The 17208-nt window shown below is 37.5% G+C and overlaps 2 protein-coding genes across 39 annotated transcripts in view; one reads left to right on the forward strand and one right to left on the reverse strand.

Moving 5' to 3' along the window:
- Nucleotides 1-11892, forward strand: part of LOC107996186 (voltage-dependent L-type calcium channel subunit beta-2) — an 80235-nt gene extending 68343 nt beyond the window's left edge. For 26 of the 36 annotated variants that reach the window (XM_062083911.1, XM_062083914.1, XM_062083913.1 and 23 more), the window contains one exon: nt 3534-11892. In XM_062083911.1, the coding sequence (XP_061939895.1) occupies nt 3534-3721 (188 nt within the window). In that variant the 3' untranslated portion in view covers nt 3722-11892. Of the gene's footprint in view, nt 1-602; nt 665-1687 lie in introns of all 36 variants that reach the window. The other 10 variants (XM_062083915.1, XM_062083939.1, XM_062083940.1 and 7 more) reach the window with 4 other exon arrangements.
- LOC107996187 (uncharacterized) overlaps nt 4537-17208 on the reverse strand; it is a 36086-nt gene continuing 23414 nt past the window's right edge. For all 3 annotated transcript variants that reach the window (XM_017054116.3, XM_028665910.2, XM_028665911.2), the window contains 4 exons: nt 15894-16150; nt 15017-15080; nt 14625-14873; nt 4537-14331 (listed from right to left, as the gene is read on the reverse strand). In XM_017054116.3, the coding sequence (XP_016909605.2) occupies nt 13978-14331; nt 14625-14873; nt 15017-15080; nt 15894-16150 (924 nt within the window). In that variant the 3' untranslated portion in view covers nt 4537-13977. The remainder of the gene's footprint in view (nt 14332-14624; nt 14874-15016; nt 15081-15893; nt 16151-17208) is intronic.

A 17208-nucleotide genomic window follows, 5' to 3' on the forward strand; every position in this document is an offset into this window, starting at 1 on the left:
TGGCGACATTCGAAGCTAGTAATGAAACACGTCTGTAGTGTAACTTGTATCATTAGCTGCACGTAGTCGTTTGCATGGATTCGTGTTAGAATGTAGAATTATTCTTATTGGGAAGACTGCTAGTCGCTGGACGCAACCTGTACTCGAAGCCTTGTAAATTATTACGATACTTTCGATGTTACGCTGCACGTATTTCTTATTCTCTTTACTGTGCACGCTACAGCGTTTGAATGACGCGCGAGAAATTATGTCTCTCGTTCTCGTTGTAAATACCCTGCTCTCTATCTCTTTTTTTCTCTCTCTCTTTTCTTTCTTCTATTTTAAATCAGCGCTGTTCGAAACGAAAAAAGAAAAAAAAAAAATGGCAATTTTTCAATATCTCTCTAAGAGAAACGTTGACCGCACGTTTGATGAACAACGCTGGTTTGAATAGTGATATTTCCATACTCAGCATGATTTGACAGACAGACAAGGAGAAGAAACTAGCAGTCTTTGAACGAAACTGAAGAAGGAAAATGAAAGATATATATATATATACGCATCACGGTGAAAGAAAATACGTTTCGCATACAAGACACCTTTTACATTGAATTTCTTTTCAGCGACGATATATGGATCGGGAAACTTGTACCAACCACTGCAAGACAATGGCGCGTTCGTTCTCGTTAGTTTCAATCACGTTTTCATCTTGTTTTCTTTTCTTCGTTCTTCTCTCTTTCCTTATGCGCTCCATCACGAAGATACAATCATCCCTTCTAAAACGATCTCTCTCTCTCTCTCTCTCTCTCTCTCTCTCTCTCTCTCTCTCTCTCGCCACGTTCACCCTCATTTCCACGATCGTTTATTATATTCTAGTTGTGCAGCTTACCTCGTGCACGCTGCGCTCTGTCTACTATCCCGACACGAGTGGATTTACCCGTGACATCTGTTCGATCATTAATATTCATTAAGAGATACGTCGCGTGAACGAGCGTTCACGACGTCGAGTTTATCCTTGTCGCGGATAAAGGGCTCGCGAAGAGGGGAAATGACTTAAATCTTCTTGACAGTTTCGTGAATGAAGTTAGCACGTTTCACGGAATCGTGTATTTTCGTATCTCCTCAACTGGAGTGGTAAAAAATTCTCGAATATTCTTCGGTCGTTTCGAAGAGATCTTATCGTATAGTATCTTTCTAAAGATTTTGAATTTGAAAAACGAATTTTTTAAAAAACGAAACGAAGATCAATTAAGAGAAAGAACGATGAATGATGAGTAAAATCTTCGCTTTTGAATTTCCACGCCAGTCGAAGAGTCGATCACGTTAAATCCACGCGTGTGTTCATGCTACGCAAGAACTAACACATCACGTAAAAAATCGCACCACTCTGCATACTTTTTTGTCTTTTTTTCTTTCGTTTTTCATCGTAAAAAATTCTCTTCCCCGTTCTCGACGAATCTCAACAATCCTCGACCAAACCTCGACGACGATACACGAAAAGGGAAATATTCCACGTGAAAAGCTATCATCATTTCCGGACAGAATTAAGATTAAAATTAATAATGAAAAGGAAAATAAATAGATGAAAACAAAAAAGAAAAAGTAAGAAAAGAACGAAAGAAAAAGGAAAAAGAAAAAAAATATATCAACGAAAGTACGATCGGCAATCAGCTCTGACTCCGATGTTCTCTTTGTTTACGTGTAAAAGCCGTGGAGGCGGTGGCTGCCACGGGAGTCATCCGAAAACAGGGCCAGTTGTCCTACGGTGATGAGAACAGGCCCAAAGAGTCGAGCTAAAAGAACGCTCGCACCCACGACGACGGTCGGGCCTAGAACGACCGACGCTCTTCCACACTTCCTCCTCATCAAGGATGAGATTTTACGGCGATTGATCGGCCGACCAATTGTACAGTCTGTCGTCCATCCCCCCTCCCCCCGATTCTCGATAGAAAGGGGATTAGGATGACGTTTGAGAGAATTAGAGACTGTGTTTATAGGGAAACCTCCTTAAATGAGGCCGCGTAGTAAGTACAGGCAGGGTTTGAGACCGGGTTTGATACCCGGATCCCACACCCTGTCTCTCTTGTCCAAAGAGAAGGATTTGATTTTCGATTAATCCATTGGTTACATTTCGTTACATTTCATTCTCACCTCGAATGTTCCTCACTTTTTCATATATATATATTTTTATTTTATTTTATTTTATTTTATTTTTATTTTATTTTTCTCGTATTTCGACACCATTCTCTCTGTTGAGATCAAGTTCTTGTTGTTTGAATTGATGATTCCTTACGTTGTCGTTGCAAATTCTAATTTTAACTAGAGACTTTCTCTCTTTTTTTTCTTTTTTTTTTCTCCCCCCCTTTCAGTTCTGTTGTTTGTTCGTTTTTATTTTCCACCCTTTTGTTTTTGGTTGTCTCGCAAAAAAATCCCCTTCACCAACCCCTCTCACATAGAATAGGGTTGACACATAGAATAGTCTAACGAGAAGCATTAACGAGACTTATGGGAACCGAGAGGATTATATACAGAGGATTTTTGGATAGAATTACACACGTGATTACTTCGAAGAGGAATTTCTGAACGAATCATGGATGGATCTTCTTTTTTGGTCATTGACTTGTTTTTATGCTCTCTCTTCTACTGTTCTATTCTTTTTTTTTTTTTTTCATTTTTTTTGTCTCTCTCTTAACTTAATGCATTGAAATTTTATCTTAAAAGAGCACTTTTTTTTTCAGTCGAAGCAAGTCTGTGAAGGAGAACTTGCAAATCGAGGTTTTAACTCGTCCACATTGTCGATGCTCGCGCTCCAGCGCAATGATAATCCGTTTGAACGTCGGAGTCTTTGCAAACCGTGTCTTTTTTGCCCCTCTCGTTTTTCTTTTTTTTATCCTATTTATCCCTCTTTTTGCATAGCTAGCTTGCATGTATTGTGTGAGTGATATGTCGTTACGGTGTATCTAAATATGACGCATAGATGGATTAACTCGTACTTCTACAAAATACTGTGACAATTAGCTTAATTTTAAAATAACACTGGTTTTTTTTTGCGTGTGTAATCTAGCCTTTGAGTGACATTGATCGATATCGAACTCGACACCCGTGTTGCTTTATTTTTTCCGTCGAGTTTGATTTCGAAAATTCGAAAGGAGTGCTGTTCCATATTCATAGCATCTTGTGAAAATTCAATATTCCGAAGCGAAAGAAAAATTTATTTTCTCTCTATCCTTTCGAATTTTACCCACTCAATTAAACCCTACGTGTCAATACTTGAAAAATTCATTAAAAATTGCAATTCAATTTTTACAATTCGATAACAAAATTCAAAAGACATTCCAAGTGAAAAATGGTATTGACAACAAGGGTTGTAATCAGCTTAATTTCTGTAACTCTACGAGTAAATCCCTCCCTAATGTGGATTTGAGAAAAATTCGGATTAAGAGGGATCGTTAAAGGTTACAAAAATTCAAGCTCCACGGACAGCTCGTGTGAACAATCTCCAAACGAGAATGTTCCAAAATTGATTGACGATGAAATAACGAAATAATATGCAGGACACAGCGGTGGACACGTGAGCGAGGGGAGCCGGAAGTCGAGGCTGGAGAGGATGGATCGTGATCGGGGCGATCGTGGTGAACACGACTACGGCAACGAGGAGGAATCGTACGTCAGTGGCGTCGATTACGGGAGCGCATCTAGGCGTCGCCAGCAGCAAGATCCGCGCGCATTGAACGCCATTTAGGAGCTGGGGCCCCGGGGCCTGTCGCTACAGCGCTGTCCCCACCTGCGCACCACTGCTCTTTAGTGGGGTCGCCACCTGGTACGCTACTGAACGTACGAAAAACGTGCTTTTTACGCTACCGTAGCGAAGAAAACAAGCAAAAAAAAGAAAAAAAAAAGAAAAATAATAACGATAATAATAATATTTGCCGCTCTGGTCTGTTAGTGGGGTTTCTTTCCTGTCGCTACCCGTTCAGATGGTTCATTTTGTTCGAATCGCTATTTACAATAATGATAGTTAGAAACTTCCCTTCCTTGTTGTTCGTAATTTAAATCCCACGATTTATAATAGATATTATCGCCCTTTCGTTCACGATTTGTATTCAGCGTGCGTTTGTTGCACGTATGTACTTTGTCACGCAGAATATTTCTTCTTTATAATCAATTTTGTTATTTCGTTCTTTACGTTTCTCTCGATAATATCTCTCGAGAGTAGTTCTTGTTATTATGTACGTACAATAGATAGATACACAGCATCGTTGAACGCCATTCGTTAACCGAGATTAAGCGTGTACGCTACCGTAGAGATACCGTATCTTATTTTTACTTTGTTTACCGTATCGTAGTGGAGAAAGTTGAGAAGTAGAAGAAGTTTCCTTCAAGTTTCGATTGTTCTTGCTTTCGTCCTATTTTGTTGGATTGTTGAGACAATTAGCGATACGCGTGCACGCTTGCCCCACTTGTTTTCCACCAGATCTATCTTTCTTTCCGCTGTTGCGATTTATCGATTTATATACGGAGCTTTCTCTGAAATCAATAATTAACGAATTAGCGTGATTTCCTTTTTTTTTTTTTTTTTAGTTCCAGCGATATGCAAGATACATGGCGTAATAATCGTAACAAAGTAAAGTGTCTATAGTGGCAGACACACATACATACACACACATATATATATATACACACATGTAGATTCTATTTTCTTAATGGTATCTCGATTAAAAAGAAAGAAGCCTTGATTGATTTCGTAATTATATCGTTTCTATATTGTATTATATACTCGTAGACACACCGTAGACACATCCTGTTCTAGAAAGAGATCATTGTCGAGTAAAATGGCTTTATTCCGTTCCCCCTCGTTTTACAGAATTTTCTTTAGATCAGTTTATGCAAAGTTGTGAGTTGAATTGTTGCGTGAAAGAAAGAGAGAGAGAGAGAGAGAGAGAGAGAGAGAGAGAGAGAGAGAGAGAGAATGATGATGGTGGATGACGCCAACGAAAACTTTCACGAGAAAATTTTTTCCAACAGGAATTCCGTAAAACGATGGGCGGGTTGATAATCGAATGTCCTTGTCGATGAAGGTACGCACAGGATAAATCCCCCATTCGCGGAGCCAGCTCAACGAGATGAGTATGTACACGAGAACAAACCAAAGAAAATTATATACAGAATCAGAGAGTGATAAGAGAGGTATTAAGATTATATTACATGCGAGTGTGAGGGAAAAAAAAAAAAAGAATGAGAGGAAAAAAGAGCCCTGGGGCCTTAATTTTTTGCGCTGACTCCTCCTGGGCCCCTATACCCACCCCCACGAGAATCATAAGATTTTTTAAGATCGATGATTTATAGGAGAAATGCTCGTGAATCGGCATCGGGTCTTTGTTAAGAAAAAAAAGAAAAACGCCACGAGATCTTCGCTCGAAATTAGATAAATAGACGATCGTTCGGACGGTTGACGAGATCGGAAAAGAGAAAAAAAGAAAGAGGGAAGAAAATCGAAAAGAGAAACAAGAAATTTTTCGCGTAGAATTATTTCGATTCGGCCGACGGAACAAAGCGATAGTTGCTTCGATTTAGGGAGTAATGGTGAGAGAGGATAAAAGAAAATATAAAGATCGAGAATCACTCTAGCCGATTACATTAGGATCGATCGCATGATTAAATTCTTATTATTATATATATATATAGAGATTTATTATATAGAAATTTCGTGGCGCGTTTGTCGCGAGATTCGAAAAAAATTTCACGATTTCACGTGATGAGAGAAAGAGAAAAAAAAAAAAAAAAGAAAAAGAAAATAAAATAGAAACGAATCGAATAAAGATGCGTGGCGATGGGTTGGGAATCAGATAATCAATTATCGTACACATGATTGAAAGTTTTCGATTTTCGATGGCGCGTTGATGATCGCCGCGCTAGGTTGACGTGTTTATACGTTTTATTAGAGTCTATTTGGTGAAATGAATACAGGTATACACATGTTACACATACAGACGTACACATACATATAGAACATACACGGAGAAACACATTTTGTGTATATAGTATACATATATAAAAATAATGATATATATATAAAAAAAAATTATATATATATATATATTGTATACGTATGTACACAGTATGAACACTTCCACATTTGTCGTTCGACAAAAAAATTCCGATCGAGATTAACGAGTGAAAGAATGAAAAAAAGAACGAGTGAAAGAGAAAATGAAAGAAATTAGAATGAAAGAGATGAAAAAGTGAAGCGAGAAAAATGATACTATATTACCATAGAATCAATAGATATCGTGTAAATATTGTAAGAAGCCTTTAAAAAGATGAGTCCTTTCCGTTTCCGATCTTTTCGTGAATGTGACAGTGTCGTCAACTGATGGTTGAAAAATATTTGTCGGATTTCGTCATTGTTTTTACGGATCTAAGATTCACTTCCGCTCCTCGTGATCAAGCGTGGACACTTTTGACTACGCACTACGAACTTGCTGCAACTAAAAATACGAAAAATATTTATGATATAATTGATTCGATACATACATACATATATACACACATGCATATATATATATGTATACATACATACATATATACACACACACATACTTCATACACATACTCACTCATACACGCGTGTACACATAGAAACACAATCAAATTGCACTAGCGCCCTCGTGCAGGATAATATTAGTGAACTGACAAGTTACGAGTTATAGGTTGAGATATTTTTAAAAATTTTATAATTTTACGTCGATGTTGAATGACTTGAAATTTATAAAATTTTCCCGTTGAAATTTCCTCCTATTCAATTAGAGCTCGATTAATTTCGACAACTCTGATCAATTTGTAAATTTCTCACCGATAAATATTATTATTTAATCGCGCAAGAAGGCCCGATTTTCACTCGAGTGCAATCGTGACAACCGATAACACAGATCGTGTTCCGATCGTTCGTGTATATTGAATTTTTTTTAGAGGCACGCATCAACGTTGTTTCTTAAGTAGAACGAACGAGTTCTCGAGCACGCCGCTCTCTTTGCAAAAATAACCTTGCGCACGGCCAATATAATTAAAGACAAAAAAGACAAAAAAAATAAAAATAAAAATTAAAAAAAAAATAAATAAAACACGAAACGTAACGTAATGAATTTTTCTAAAAAAATAATTTAGGAAATTTTAGCTACAAACTTATATATTATTATAGAACTAGCGAATACGAAGCGTTTCTTTCCTAGGAACGATTACGTTCGAATACTTTCAAGACACGAAATGTGACCATTGCTGTGTGAAATTTTAGCCAAATTTAATCACAACGATCGTTTCCGCACTCGTATCTCGACCGATCGCTGATACGTTTTTTATTTTCTTTGAGAAGAAAATCAGAAGAGGGAAGAAAACGATCGGTAACGAAATTTTCGAATTACATGTTCGTTAAGCGAAAGATTCCCTCGAAACTCGAGCGTGGATCGCGATTCCATTACATCTTCCGCTTCCTTTCATTCATCCGTTAGCGTCGTTTCATCGAAAAGTAAATTCGAATTCTTGTCAAACATATCCTTCGTTCGTCGCTGAACGATCGTATCGATAGTTGAAGATCACGGAGATATCTTGGCGATATTGTTCATTAAATTTGAACGGCATCATCAAATGAGATCAAACTAACATTTCACGCGAATGTGTTTAACTTTAAGAATGCGTTCTTGCTTCGATTTCTTATTCTTTGCTCGATAACGTTGTTGAAATTGAAATTTATCTTATTGGCTGAGATAATTGGTGTTCTTGGTCTAATTTTGCTTGTCGAAGATGCTTTATAAAGCGAGAAGAGAAGCCGAAGAATCGATATCGAATAATGGAACGATCCGATTTTCGAGTTTCGCGAGGAACTCGATTTTATTCGAGTATTATTGGTTACTCGAATTTATTAATCGCTGACTAGTAAAATGTTTTTTGTAGCCAGCGTTTGTAAATACTAGATGAAATATATATATATATTTGCAAACCACTGGTGATGTCTATTTTCGAGGATACTCGTGCTTCTACTTCGGCATAAAAGAGTCTATATTCGAAGTACAAAACGAGCGCGTGCATTTTCGTTTACTCGAGACTGTGTTCGAAAGTGATTTGCGAACGAATGCCGGTTAGTAGCTGGAGTTTCTTTCGAACTATGTTTCCTCGTGTCGAACCGATGCTGTTCGTATCAAAAACATGTTATTAACGCGCGTCTGCTCGATTATTTTAACAAAATTATCTGTTCCTGCGATTATAAATACTAATAGCGTTGCGACGCTTAGGCCAACCGATTTTTAAATCATAGCTATTGTATACTGTACTTTTTCTAGACGTCATCCGACGTAAATTAAAGCGATCGATAGAGGATGTGTAACGGTGTCCAGTTGACGCCAGTTGATAGCGAAATGGAAATTTTTTATAATATTTTCTAAGAGTCTCGATAAGCAAACGGATTATTAAAAACCCACGTCACGCAGATCTGAAAATACGACGTCTTACACGAGTCATATATATATATATACACATAAACAATCCACATCCACAAAATCATACGATTATCGAGATACCCTTGATATTTCTTCGACGAAACGATCCCCTATATAATAGTTACTGACGCGAGTATCCGTCGGTTCGTAATGATTTTTTTTGGTTTAATTAGGAATATTAGCGGCTTCCAGTCCGATCTTTCTTTTCGATAATATCGTTGGAATACTAGCGTATCTGCAACACGTCCATTAGCGCGTTAAATTAAGAGGCAAAACGAGAGAGAGCAAAAAAGAAATTAAATAAATAAATTATAATATGAATCGTAACTTTATAGCTTTCGATCAGACAGCAATTCGGATTTACGTAAAATGAAAAAAAAAAGTCTCTGTAGTGTTTCTCCGATTTAGGATTAAAAAAGAAAGAAAGAAAGAAAGAAAGAAAAACCTCGCACGCGAGAAACTCGTTCGATACGATATAAAATCGACACTACTTCTGTTCTAGCAAGGAGATGAAGAGAAAAAAAGGAAAAAAAAATATATCTTCCCTTAAAAGAAAACTTAAAAGAAAAAGTATTAAAAAAAAAAAAAAAAAGAAAAAAAATAGACGAGAAAAAGAAAAATTCGTAAAGCAAAGAAGAAAAAACAAAAAAAAGGAAATTCACTGGAGAATAATACGCGATGACACGCAGGAACGTTGAAAGTCCAATCGGGAACACAATCGAATTATATCTCTTGAAAAACTCAACGAGAACATTATTACGAGTGTTTAATTATCGATGTTTAAGCTGTCTAACGAAGAAACGGAAAGACGAGAAAGGGAAGACTGGAAGCGAGGGCGAGCCTTTCTTCAAGGGTAGTGAGGGTCGAAAGGGCGCAAGTACAATTCGTTCGATGTATAAAGAGAAAAAAAAAAAAAAAATAGGGCGCGAATTGATCTTTAAAAATTAATTAGAAGTGTGTTGTTGCGTTGGCTTGCACCGTGTGCACGTGAACGTGTTGTTGAAAAAAAAAAATAAAAAAAATAAAAAAAATAAAAAATTCAGGCTGCTTTTTGCCGGCGTCGCGGCGAACGATTTTCGTGCGATCGATCGACGCCTTCCTCGAAGAATGCAACCCCCAATTGCGAATGGTTGGAAGGTCCAAGAAGAAGACGAAGAAGAAGAAGAAGAAGAAATAATAGAAGAATAAAAAACCGCGAGAACCGCGAAGCATTAACGAAGAAGGATCTATACTTTCCTCTTAAAATTTATTCTTTTTTTTTAAAAAGATTTTTTTTAAATAAAAGATCCTCCTTTTCGTGAATGCGGACCGTGCCTCGATGTGCTTTTAGAGATATCGCGAAACGCCTGTCCTTGTAAACGAGCCTTAAGGCTTTCGCAATGAAATATTGTTGGTTGCGTGATTTCGAAAGTATATATCTCGTGTGTACAGTGAGAAAATACGAGAAGGGAGTAAGAGAGAAGAAGTTAAGGATGTTAAGGATCGCGATGGACGCCATTGTCGGTTCGACTCGATAATCGTGATTTTCGTCTCCGATTATGCATATAATCTGATAAACGCGTAAATACGTTTCCGCGCGAAGAGAATGCAAAAAATCGACGCGAGTTATCGGCTTCTTCTGCTGCTGTTGCTACTGCTACTGCTACTGCTTTCCGTATTTGATTTATTCGAGTAGACATAACCTAGAAAAAAAAAAACAAAAAACATGGTTAGTAAAAAAAGAAAAGAAACGTAAAAGATTTGATGATTTACCGTCGATCACACATTTTAGAACGTTCTAGAATTAGCTGATGACTTGTTATAGAGATTGAAATAGAAATTGCATAAAACATTGTTAAAAAGAAGAAAAAGAAAAAAAAAAAGAAACGCAGCTAAATATTTTTATAATTTTTTTTTTTTACAATTAATACTCGATGAATAAAAATGAAGAAATGACGTCGATATGATCAACTTGAAGAGCTACTTTTTCTCATGCTGTCTCGTATACGCAATGCGATCGTCGATTCGAATCAACCGGCGTCACATCGAGGACGACGATTGTCCTGCAAGTACATCAATTCTAACGTGTTCAATTTCGACGCTTTCACGCGTGTCTATCCCACGTGGCGTGTACACGTATCCCCAAAAAGGAAAAAGAAAAAATGGGAAACGTAACACACCCACGCCCTCAGTCACTTTATTTTCTTTTGCGGCTGGTTCGTTGGATCAAAGGTTTTTCCCTGTGTATATTGTCTATTATTCCCTGGCGCGATTGATTTCGATTGTGGACAAGCGAACGAAGGAAGAGATGTAAGAAAATCGAGAGAGAGAGAGAGAGAGAGAGAGAGATGAGAGGGGAATTTTATTTCATTGTTCTCGCGGAGGAATCAGCGTGCGAGTAAAGTGAATAAAGGGAGTATTATTATTCAGAAGGATAAATTGATTTTGCTTCGCTATTTACAAACGAGTCGAACGATTCGTCTAATCGTATCGTAAGTGTGACGAATGAGATGAGAGAGTGGAGAAAGAGTGTGTATATGCTTGTATGCGTTTGCGTGAACGAAATTTTTGAGAGAAAGAAAAAAGACGGATGATGTAAAGATGCGAAGAAAAGAGGAGATCACGGTTCACCGTGCGCGAGAATGCGAGATTGTTCGGAGATGGAATTGAGGCGATTAATTATCGAGATGTTGTAAATTGTTCTATAGCAAAAAATGAAAAAGTGCTACGGCCCTGGCAGCGCGCCCTTCGAGAATTCTTCGACGATTCAAATTCTCCGTCCATTTTGACCGGGACGCGAGGGAGCTTCGAAATTATTTTGGGAACAGCGAATCGATTCGATCGATGGATCGGATTAATTTCATCTTCGACGAAATCTCGAAGCGGCGCGATGCTTTGATCGTTTCGATGTTAATATGTCAATGCTGTGATGTTATCCTTTGAAACTTCAAACGAAAAAAAAAAAAAAAGTATATTCCCCATTCCCTATTTGTCCCTACACTCCTCAAATTCCTTTCGACACGGCCCCCTTGTCCAAATTTTTTCCAGAAAGTATCGCGCAAGAAGAATCCTTTCTCCTTGGAAAATGAATATTTCTATTATTGTAACACTCCGCATAGTCCTGAAAAGAAAAAAAGAAAAAAAAATAGCTAGATTCTAATCGTATTTAATGTAAAGTTTATTATTGTTACATCTCAGTGATTCTCTCCTCTATCAGTGATCTCACGGAGAGAACGAGACACGGGAGAAGAGAATGCGTGTTCAAGATTATTAAGGAAGAAATTGAGATTTCACAAAGGAGTTATTGTTAAGAATTATCCTGAAAATATATAGCGATCGATAATCGACCAACCCGTTACACGTTCGTTTCTCTCCGATACGTCACTGGTAACTAAAATTCCTACATTTGTCGCATTTGTAAATAAAATTTTTATCATCACACGAAGCAACGTAGTCTCATTTCGTTTTTAAACAAGATCAGATAAGTGAAATATTTAGATTGAAATTTTACTTATTGATCTTCGTTACTTGTCATTCTTCGTTAATACATGGATGATCCAAAAATTTAATCAGTCTCTTCTCCTCTTTTTTTGTCATTCCTCTTCAAATATCAACCCTTTTCCATCTTTTCTTTATCAATTTTTTTTCTATTTTCCTTTTTTGTTTTTTGTTTTTTCTCTTCTCTTTTAATAGATATTTATTGTTTATTCCTTGAAAAACTTTTATATTCGTTTTTTTATACTACAATTTGACATTATTCATTTCGAATGAATTCGATATTTTGTGCTCTATACAAATAACAATTAATTAGTTTATTCATTATTCCTAAATAGGATGTAATTCGATATAATTTTCTTTTTTTTTTTAAATTACTTACTATATATTCAACAAATTTTCTTCGATACATTTGCTTGGATTTGTTCATATTCTATCATCATATTAATTTATGCTCCATGATTAATTTTTTGTTAACAATTTGTTAACAAAATCCTAAGTTTTTACTAAAGGAAAGTTGTTTGAAATTACTTCAAGTATATTCATAGTATTCTCATATTTTGGGGATTTCTCATTCCATATATTTATTATTATTATTATTATAATATCGTTTTATAAGATTATAAGGAAACATGCAGATTGTAGGTGAATTAAAATATCCATCAAAATTTAGACACGTAAAACGATATTTTCTTAGGTAAATTATAAACGACGATACAAGATGAATATTTACACTCTATTTGTTATTCAAAATAATACAAATTTCATTGTACTCATTACATAAATTACGCTGTTAAGTCCTACTTGCACTATTTCTATGCGTGATAATTTTTAGTTTCATATTTGCAATACGTGCAAGTGACAAAGAAGATAACTTCTATTCGTTTTGTCGTACGATTAAACGATATATTCTTTTTTATTTTTTTATTTCATGACGACTCTTTGGCAATCAGTGCAACATTGACGAAACGTAATAAAGTAAAAGAGACCTTTTCTATTTACAATGATTTGTAAAAAAAACAAAAAAAAAAAAAAATAACGCATCAATAATGTATGTAGCGTCTTTAAATGCCAACTGACGAATACGATAATTTCGCACAGGAACGACGTATACGTACAAAATTAAAATGTAGAATTATATCAACATTTACATTTGCTGGTTGACTGGCTAGTGGTAATTATTAAAATTGTTGTAACACGTCGTTTATTGGATATATTTACACGAATATACTCGAACCCTGTTCGATCGTATTGCACGACGAAATTTACAGCACAGGATTCTATTAAAAATAATTTAAAATTTCTGGCTCGTTCTCTTAGACACTACACGATTGTTATAAATAAATAATAGAGGTTGCATTCTGCAACGTTCTTGGATAAAATATCATTTCCGAGATATAAATATGAGATATTAAACTCTCTATTTTATACCATAATTGTATAAATTTTATACAAATTTGCCGTAAAATATTCTCATGGTAAAATTCAAATTCTCATTGCTTTCTTAGATAAGTCTCAAAGACTTATGCGTTATATTTTTTTCTCTTAATCAATTTTTAGCATATCTTTCTAACGCAATACATTTATACAATATAAGGATGAATACACTATTTATCTAATATTTCGTACGTCTACCTTTGGTACAATTGTTTCTCGCTATTGACTATAATTGTAAATTCTCTTTGTTCCGTTTTACCGACGCGAAAAGCTGAGACACGAACCATATTCCCTCTACCATCATATCGAACTACCATTTGATAAGTAACCTCAAATCTAAAGAATTCGTGCAATCTTAAATATGCTTCTTTGCAAAGAAGAAATCTTTAATTCTTCGCTTCAAAAAATTATTCCAAACTCTTCTCATAGCGAAGCTTTCACTGCTCAATCAAATGTCAAATACTGTTCAATACGATTTAAAAGCTGCAACAAACTAACTCAGCGCATTTCGAACAGCTGCAACTCCGATCCATTTCGCGTCTTATTATCTTCGTAATTCTTCAAATGTACACGAAATAAAATTGTAAATTAAAAATATTTATATGAACAAATAATTTTCATAGTCCGCATACGAGGTCGTCGTAATATGTTTCGACGAGATTGGCGTTGATGGGACACTTTGAGGCAATTGTTGCAACCGCGGGATTTGCAACTGCGGAAGTTGCGTCGCATGGGGCACCACGATTCTTGCTTGCTGATTCAAAGAGCCTAAAGATAGATGCGGATCGATCTTATGGAGATTGTTATTATTGATCGAACTTGTATCTTTGTGCTGATACAACGCTAAATGATTGTTGTTGTCATTCCCTTGGTTGTAATGAGTCTGATGAGTGCCGTGTAGATTCAATCTTGACATCGCCATGCTGATGCTCGAGTCTGACGCCCACATACTCTGCAAACAAAACGATTGCGTAACAAATTTGACTTTCTATTATATTCTTATGAATAATGCCGATAGTTGACGCACTGTTTTGAGATGCGCCTGTACTCGTAATTACATTCGGCCATCTTGGAGTACATCCAAGATGTGGAATTCTTTTGTGTTGAAGCGCGAGAATGCGCATAATATATATACGTTCGATAGAAATCGTGTTTTAATATTTTACTTTACGAGTACATTTAGAAAATTTATTCAACGATTGCGGTTCGATTAGCAGAATCGTAAGGCGAAGCTAATTCTCTTACTTTTCTCCTATGAGGATTGTAGTCTGGATTGCGTCTTATGCGAAGATGACGATCGGCGCTTGTCCATCGTTGCGTGACTTTAAGTGGTGAATCGTCAGGATGCAACTTCCTTTGATACTCTTCACCTTCGCAGACCTCGTAAAGGGAGAATTGCTCGACGCGTTCCTTAGAACTGTAGCAACTCAATAGCATCTGGATCAATTCATCGACCGTGGTCTGCTCGGACACTAGCAGACTTTTGTATTTCGACTGCGAACAGAATAGAATAGAAATATATAAATAAAAAGGGAATAAACATGGTATTCCAGTTAGAGGAGATCTCGTAAATGAACTGTGCACGCGCGAGTTTACGAGGAAACGTGAAAAATTGTTATAAAGTGCGCGTAACTTACTCCGGACATGAGCGCGCTGTCGTATATTTTGACAAGTCCTCCGCGGCGGGTCTGCAACGAGAATCTGCAACAAGAAAACATCCGTGAATCCCGATCCGTGGATCATCGTAGAAGCCGGTGAGTTCAAAAGGGATCGACCAACGCTACTTCTACGTAAAAACACAAGGGCCCAAGGAACGTTCCAGTCAAACACTGTCTGCCTACGTAACGTATACCTTCGCCGGAAGTTTCGAACTGCCGAGAAAACATCGGTGACTTCCAGTCTTTCTTCTACCGGCCGACTCAATACTTAAAATCCAAACGTCTCTCCCTTCGATTTACAAACGTTTGTACAACGAAATTAAGAAAATCTTCCCTAACGAGAAAACTTTACTCGTTTCTCATTCAAATTACGAGGAGAAGACATCCTCCTGCTTTCCTGCGTCTTAAATTAAAAAAAAAAAAAAAAAAAGTACGTCCTTTCTCCAAGATTGAATCGTTTCTCAGCAGTCTCTTTCCATGTCCAAAATCTAAATTTCCATGGAAATCGAGAGAAACAAGGCGCCTAGATTAAAAATCTCTTAGCGAATGACGCGGACACGTGTTCCTTCTTCTCGTTCTTCGAGTCGTTAGCATAAATAAAGGCACGTCTCGTGCGCGGTCAAGCCAGACAACTCCAGAGGAACCAAGAACAAAGGGAATCTCTCTCTGTCTCTCTCTCTCTCTCTTTCTCTCGAAAGAAGAGACGTTGCTCGTCGTTGGCTCGTGCTCATCGACCCACAAGAAGTCATGTTTACGGTCCGTCGCAAGCCCTGAAATTACGTCACGAAGCCGAGCGAAACCGAGGGAAAGGAAAGCCCTAGGAAAGAAGAACGAGGGGATATGGATAGAATCGTACCTGGAATCGCCACGAGGATGACACGATTGCAAGACGGCCGGCCTCGCGTCCTCGTCCAATGGGAGCACGGTCCTCACGTTCGGTCTCCTCACGGTCACCTCCATGGTGAGGTAGAACAGTCTCGGGTCACGGTGCCTCATTCGGTATTTGTTCAATAGGTTCTGGACGATTTCACGGCAAGTCGTCTCATACGTGATGCTCAGGGTCTTGTACTCGATGTCTGGCCGAAGACAGTTGGCGTACACCTTTATGGTTGTCTGCAAGAATCACGAATTTTTGTTAAAAGTAATATTTCATCGAGGTTTTATTCGGATAGGATTCAAGGATTTATAGGAGATAATTTGTAGGAGCTGATATTTCCAAGTATTGTTCCGAAAGGTTTAACAGTGTTTGAACAATTCCTTTTTTTGACAAGCAAGAATTAGGATTATTTCTAGGAAAGGAAACGAGCTCGTTTTAAAAGGAGCTCAGGAAAACGAGACGTTCTGTTGTCGAAAGGAAGAGTCAATAAAAAAAGAGAGGAGGGAAAAAAATGGTAAAAACCCAACGCGACAAGAAGCTTGACAATTAGTCCATAATTAACCCGGAGACAGACGTTGGCCACGCGCGGTGCATAAAACGCTATCAACCCTTCAGATACGCCGGCTACGAGGGGATGCGTGCACCGAAAATAAACCAGACACCAGATCACCCCGTTCGCAGATGGTTAAAAGTCATCCTTGTGTGTATTCATATGTCAAGATTAAAGCCCCGTTTACGCAGCGGTAGCCTGTAATATTAAATACAGGGAAGGGGAGGGGAGGGGTGTCTCGTGAAAATCGATGTCAGTAACATGATCCATGGATCGTTTTCGTCAAGATTTCGAATACAAACAAAATTAAATTTCCATTTAAATTTCCAATCGAGGATTCTTCAATCTTTCTCCCAAATAGCCGAGAAACAGGGAAAGGCAAATTGGGATCGAGGCTAATTATAAGCATAAGGAAATCCAATCTATCAATAGACCAGATGTTGGTTGGTGGAAGGCTTGGCCCACACATTCGCAAGTACCATACTCGATGTTTCGAAAACACGTGTAGGCAGATTTTATGATCGCGCTTTTATTCCCAACTGTAACAATCTCCGCGCCAAATGCGGCGAATCGTGCCCGTGATAAAAGTTGCCGCTGCTCGAATCACGGCTACGTGTCAGCGCACAATGATTTCACCTACCGGTGTACCGAGCGAAATCATGTGAAATGAATGATCGAGCTCGTTTGGATTTTCGCTAAGCCACGGCCACGCCGTGCAAGCACGTTTTCAAAGAGGATATCAGA

The sequence above is a fragment of the Apis cerana genome, linkage group LG13 (genome assembly GCF_029169275.1).
Source record: "Apis cerana isolate GH-2021 linkage group LG13, AcerK_1.0, whole genome shotgun sequence".
Taxonomy (NCBI): domain Eukaryota; kingdom Metazoa; phylum Arthropoda; class Insecta; order Hymenoptera; family Apidae; genus Apis; species Apis cerana.